This window comes from Mauremys reevesii, linkage group 9, assembly GCF_016161935.1.
Source record: "Mauremys reevesii isolate NIE-2019 linkage group 9, ASM1616193v1, whole genome shotgun sequence".
Classification (NCBI taxonomy): Eukaryota; Metazoa; Chordata; order Testudines; family Geoemydidae; genus Mauremys; species Mauremys reevesii.
In genome coordinates, this window is record NC_052631.1 from 53,540,561 (window position 1) to 53,546,560 (window position 6,000).

At 39.4% G+C, this 6,000-nt stretch overlaps 1 protein-coding gene across 2 annotated transcripts in view; it reads left to right on the plus strand.

Moving 5' to 3' along the window:
• RYK (receptor like tyrosine kinase) overlaps positions 1 to 4,587 on the plus strand; it is a 125,007-nt gene extending 120,420 nt beyond the window's left edge. For both annotated transcript variants that reach the window (XM_039488365.1, XM_039488363.1), the window contains exons 14-15: positions 2,787 to 2,923; positions 3,553 to 4,587. In XM_039488365.1, coding sequence (XP_039344299.1) covers positions 2,787 to 2,923; positions 3,553 to 3,664 — 249 coding nt within the window. In that variant the 3' untranslated portion in view covers positions 3,665 to 4,587. The remainder of the gene's footprint in view (positions 1 to 2,786; positions 2,924 to 3,552) is intronic.
• The last annotated feature ends 1,413 nt before the right edge of the window (positions 4,588 to 6,000 follow it).

The window sequence follows — 6,000 nt, forward strand, 5'->3', positions numbered from 1 at the left end:
AAATTTTCCAACTGTGTGTGTACATAACTCGTATTCCACTGAAGTTTCCCGTTCTCTTGCATATTGCCATAGTTCCTATGTTAGTAATCAAGACTTTGAAAAAGGGTCAGCTTTACCTCAGGGTTATTTCTGTATTAGCATAAAAAGTTCTAGGTATTTCCTGTTCTTCTAAAGTCTTGTTGTTTTGTAAATTGAGTAGTTTATTATCTGAAATAGCCCCATTATCTGGATTTGCTGTATTCAGTGGAATCAGTACAATGTATCCATTTCATCTCCAATATTAAACTTTCACTAGTGTGAACATGTCCTGTGAAGATCAGACTAGAGGTAAAATTTTCAAGTGTTAGTGACTTTAGCATCTGTGTCCTAAACTTACAATGGGACTTGGGCACTTAAATCACTTAAGCACTCTTGAAATTTTACCCCGGACCAGTGAAGTAAGTGCTCTTAGTTAGGTATCCCATGAGCCATGGTGAACATAAAATAGTGCATGTCTTGCCACTCTTGTGTCATGGATGTGTAGATGTGTATCATTTCTAATATATAAAATTGAAGCTGCATGGTTTATACTCACCCCTAGCCACTTGAACACTGTACTTATCAGCTCCACTTCTTCTGTTGAGCCCCTTCCCTGGAACTCCCCAGTCTACAAACACTCCTTTTTATCACTGCTGAAAAATAACACGGTAGCTAATGAATTTCCTGGCATTGACAGAATTAGAGGCTTATTCTCAGGGGGTGTGAAGAATAATTATAACGGCGCCTTCTAGGCTGAAGTCTGTCCAACAAAATGTGTCAATAGAGCAAGGGGGTCAGAATGTAGTAGGATCTCTCTTAGAGATCCTACAGATTTAAATGTGCCCCTTTAACATGCAATACATAAATGTTTTGCATTATACGGAATAAATACAGCTACCTTTTAACATATAGTAGATCATAGAATCATAGAATCTCAGGGTTGGAAGGGACCTCAGGAGGTCATCTAGTCCAACCCCCTGCTCAAAGCAGGACCAAACCCAACTAAATCATCCCAGCCAGGGCTTTGTCAAGCCTGACCTTAAAAACCTCTAAGGAAGGAGATTCCACTACCTCCCTAGGTAACCCATTCCAGTTCTTCACCACCCTACTAGTGAAAAAGTTTTTCCTAATATCCAACCTAAACCTCCCCCTATGTTGTTAATAAATTGATAGTACCATAGCTAACTACTAGAATACTGTAATGTGCCCAAATTAACATTAACATTCCTTCATCATTTTAGGAACATGAAAAGAAAGGCTTATCCACCCTAACTAACTTCCCTCTTAATGTTTACCTTAGTCCTGTTTTACAGATCTATACCCTTCTGTCTGCTCCTCCAAAAACAAATGTTAGGTATCAACGGCATGTAATACATTATGCATAGTGGTATCTGTTGTGCACATTTAGGTTTTGTCTGCACTGAGAAAAAGGAATCAGTGCTTTAACAGTTTAAATATGGTTCAAACACATTATGCTGAACCTGCTTTAGCTGTTTTTCTTTCATATGGCTTAGCTGATTTTTTAAATGGTTCCTACAAGGTTTTTTTCCCATCCACAGCAGTCAGCCAAAGTGTTGGGGGAAAAAAAAAATAGTTCGGCAGGAGCCATGTTTTTATACTGTTTTCTTTCCAGGCTAGACGGGGCGTTTTTCCTTCTTTGTGAATTTTCTGAGACAATATAGTTATAAAATGGGAAACAACTACATTGTCACTATATAAAGTAGTTTTACTTGAATTATCTGTTTATCCAGTTTCCTAAATTTTAGTTTGCTGCTTATTTCAAAACTCTCACCAGTGTCCATTGACTATCAACCCTTTTGTATTTTTTAAAAACCTGTGTTTACATCCCTGGGCAGTTTTTTGGGCTCAAGGGGCTCAAGCTGCAGAACTGTTTCATTGCTGTTTAGACTTCTGGGCTAAGGCTGGAGCCTTAGCCTAAGACTAGGACCCTGTGAGGTGGGAGGATCCCAGAGCTCAGGCTCCAGGCTCAGCCCAGAAGTCTACATGGCAGTGAAACAGCCCCATGAGCCCCAGATACTGAAGGCTGAGATGTGTGAAACCCTGAGAGAGAGACAACCTGGTTAGAGAAAATTGAGGCAGGAAGTGCCTGCAGTGCTGTATGGTCAGAAGGGGGCACTTCAGGGCTGGTATGCCCTGGGATACATCCGCTAAACAAAATACAAAGTTAGTAACTAACTCACCAAACCTGTTGTGGGGATTGATTTGCACAGTGTTGTGACGATCTAAAGTCCTGTGTAAATATAATTGTTTGTTACATTCTCTACAAAGTAAACTGTACTGTACATTGTTATTTAAACTTAGTGTTTTTAAGGGTTGTGTAATCTTCAGATCAAACACTTTATAGAAAAGCAGCGTTTTATAATTCTATATGCATTTTATGATTTTATTTGTGTGTGTTTAAAAGCTTTGTGCTGTCAGAGCTATCTGTTACTGTTGAAAGTTAGATCCAGTTCTTGTTTCAAAGGTTGTTATTCCCATTTAAATGTTCAGTGATGCAAATGAGAAAAGTCACTTTCCTATCTTGGGAGAAAAATTATAGCAGCACCGCATTTAACATGAAAGGACAGGAGTTGCCACATTTATAAAGCTCTTTTATCTTCCTTATCAAAAATATGAGGAACGCACATTAAGTTTTAATAGTTGTTTAGTGTGCATGACTAATCTTGTGAGAGAACTGAAGCTGACAGAGGCCCCAAGCCCTACTGTACTGCTAACTTGCTGCTGTATAAAACACGTTTTTTTCCTAGTGGGCATTTGGAGTAACACTGTGGGAGCTGATGACTTTGGGGCAGACTCCGTATGTGGATATTGACCCTTTTGAGATGGCTGCATATCTAAAGGATGGATACAGAATAGCTCAGCCAATCAACTGCCCTGATGAACTGTAAGTGTGGACTTATTATGAGAGGGGAGGAAGAGTGGTTTTTAGTCTACTTCTCAGGAAACCTTTTTTAAATTCAGAGCAAGCAGAGAATGCTACTTCTATAGACAGAGGAAGTCTCAATTCAGTCATCCTGACCTGGTTGTGTTAAATGTTCATGTAAATGATGCATTGCTTTTTTTTTTTTAAAAAAAAAGGTCATACTCAGAAATTTTTCAAGTGAAATAAGTAAAGGGAACCAGTATTTTTCTTCCACTCTACCTTCCTTTTCTCAGCCTGTCTTCCCAAAATTCCCTTTCTCTGTACCCGCCTACAGAAATTCTTTAAGTAGTGTTTTTAAAACATTTTAATTGCCACTATCAGATTATCCTAATATTGCTACTGGACTGCCTTTGTCTGTCTCTTGCCAAACCAGATCAGCACCTCCCGTAGTAGTACCTTTGCTGGTCACTCCAGATATGCTACTTCTGAAAAAACAATTTGGCACAGTGCCATGAGGTAAAAAAAATTGATGGTCAAAGGGAAAAAAGAAACTTGCTTGTGGTTGGATCTCTTTACTCAAGTTCTTGACACTTGTGTGTGTCATGATTAGCTGTCGTCTTCTGATGTCTCCCCTTTGTTTTTGTCTTCAGGTTTGCTGTGATGGCCTGTTGTTGGGCCCTAGATCCTGAGGAAAGACCCAAATTCCAGCAGCTAGTGCAATGTCTAACGGAATTCCATGCAGCTCTGGGAGCCTATGTCTGAAGCTTCAGACATGGATTTCATATGCTACTTGGGAAGGGACAGTGCATACATGTCCAGCGCCATGCATCACTTGGACCTACTCACGCACTACATGTATAAAGCAACGCCAATGGGAGAAAGCACTTCTTCCAAAACACTGTGCCTTAGAATGCTTTTGTAGCCTGACTTTTTTGTAAGACCTCTTGATGTTGAGTATTTTCTAGATATCACTTTTGCTAAGTTAAATTGAGACAGTTTTATTTGCCACCTGGTTTTCTAAAATATAGTGATAGTGAACTTGAACACAAGAGTTGGATGGACTTTTGCACTGTTACAACAGACACAAAGTTGGTTTTTTAAAGGTTATTTTAGAGCTGGTATGAAAAGGGAGAAATTATGCAAACAACATTGCAGAGACTTTTCCCATTTAGAAACTGAAATTTTCTGACCGGCTCTAGTGCTTGATCTTGTATGTATCTGGAATAGCTTTTTAGTATCAACTGCTTTTCTTTTGAGACGATGGCACAAAAACATTGGGTCCATAAGTGACATCTTATTTTTTAACCCATTCTTCATCAACGGTTCTTGGAAAAGCTGGTCTTCAAGATGCAATATCATCTTTCTAAGACGATAAGCAATTATGTAAAAGAGATTCCAGTTTACCTCATACAGAGTGGTAAGGATTGGACTGAATGGAGCCTGTTCTTGCAAATGAAAGGTTGACATGATTTAAGATAGTTCAAAATGCTAAGTAGAGGCCTTCAGAGAAGCATCAAAATAGCCCTTATTTGGGTGCCTTTCACCTCAGATTTCTAGATTGCAGTTTCTCTTGCTGAAAAGGTACTGGTTGTTTTTAGGGTTTTTATGGCCTGAAATGGGCTTAAATACATAAATATATATTTGTAAAGACACACACTTGCAGAGTAAAGAATGTTTTTCTTTTATGATGATTGTGGAAATTGAATTCCTAACATTGGCTAGTGTATCAAGCTTGCAGGTTCTGAAATATATCTTTATTAGGACCAGTTTAAGTAGTTATGTAGCCCACTGTGAAGGCATTAGATTGCACCTCCCTTAACTGCAAAGCCCAAAGATTCAACATGTATTGTTATCTTACCCACCCCCATCTGCCCCAGACTTCTATGCAATCTCACCGGGGGAGGGGATAGGGATGTTCCATCCTGTTGGTGAGCTGTAAGTAACATCCAGAGTATAGGTCTGGCTTGTAGGGAAATGGAGGATGGAGGTTTCCATTGATTCAGCTTGAGGCTAAGAGGAGAATTTTCACTTTTTCATGAGATTCAAGCTGCCTCCATTAGAGCTCTCAGGCAGCATGGAGCAGCCTATACTTCAGATCATACGGCACATAAGCACAACCAGCAAGCATCCCACTAGTTTCACTCAATCTTTAGGATGAGAGCCCCATACCCTGAAGCTCCCTGCAGCTGTATGGCCATTGTTGTCAGAACAGGCCCTGTACCTGATGGTTATTGACACCACGGTTTAGAAATCTGACTTACAAGGACAAGACATTAGACTTGGCTATGATATGTGCAAATTAAAAATTAGAGCAGCCTTTCTCAAACTTCAGAAATCTGAGCCCCCTTTCAGGAAAATAAAACCAGTCTCTCCCCAGCCACATTAAGGCAGTATCTGGGAAGAGTTTGTGATGCCACTGTATGTATACCCCTTTCCTCCCCGAGCTGTGCCTTCATACTTTCTATAGCACGTACCCTGTAATTTGGGAAACAGAACTAGAAAATTTTAAGTCCCTCAAATAGAAAAGCTGTCTTTATCCTTACATGGAGAGGTCCTCAACCTGTGATTGGAGAAACAAGTCATGTTTCATTCCAAACAACTTTTCCTGATCATTGTAATGAGCTGTAATAATAAATGCTGACACACCCATTGAGCATTCTGTCCAAGAGATGCTGTAAACGGTGTGTGGGTTTGAATTGGTTGGAATGCATTTCATACGACTGATTTTGCAGTCATATATTTAAATGCTGGGGGGTGGCTTTAAAAATCTTGCCATCCAGACACTTTTGGCGCTTTCAACATCTGAGATTTTTTTAAAAAATCAATATTTGTTTTATGCTGACTCACTTGGTAAAATTATCCAGGGCTGGGCCATTTTTCTACAGATTTCTTTATGAAGAGTTCCACAAAGACACTGTGGTTGTAATGCTCATTTGAGATTATTAAGGAGAGAAAACAGCATTATTTGAAAATGGTATACTACTTAGAGAATTGTTTAAAAACGAAACACATTCTAGCTTCACTTTCTGCAGTCGTCATTACTGAGGAATCATTTTATGGATCACTGTCTTGAAACAGGTTCTAGCACAGACCACATT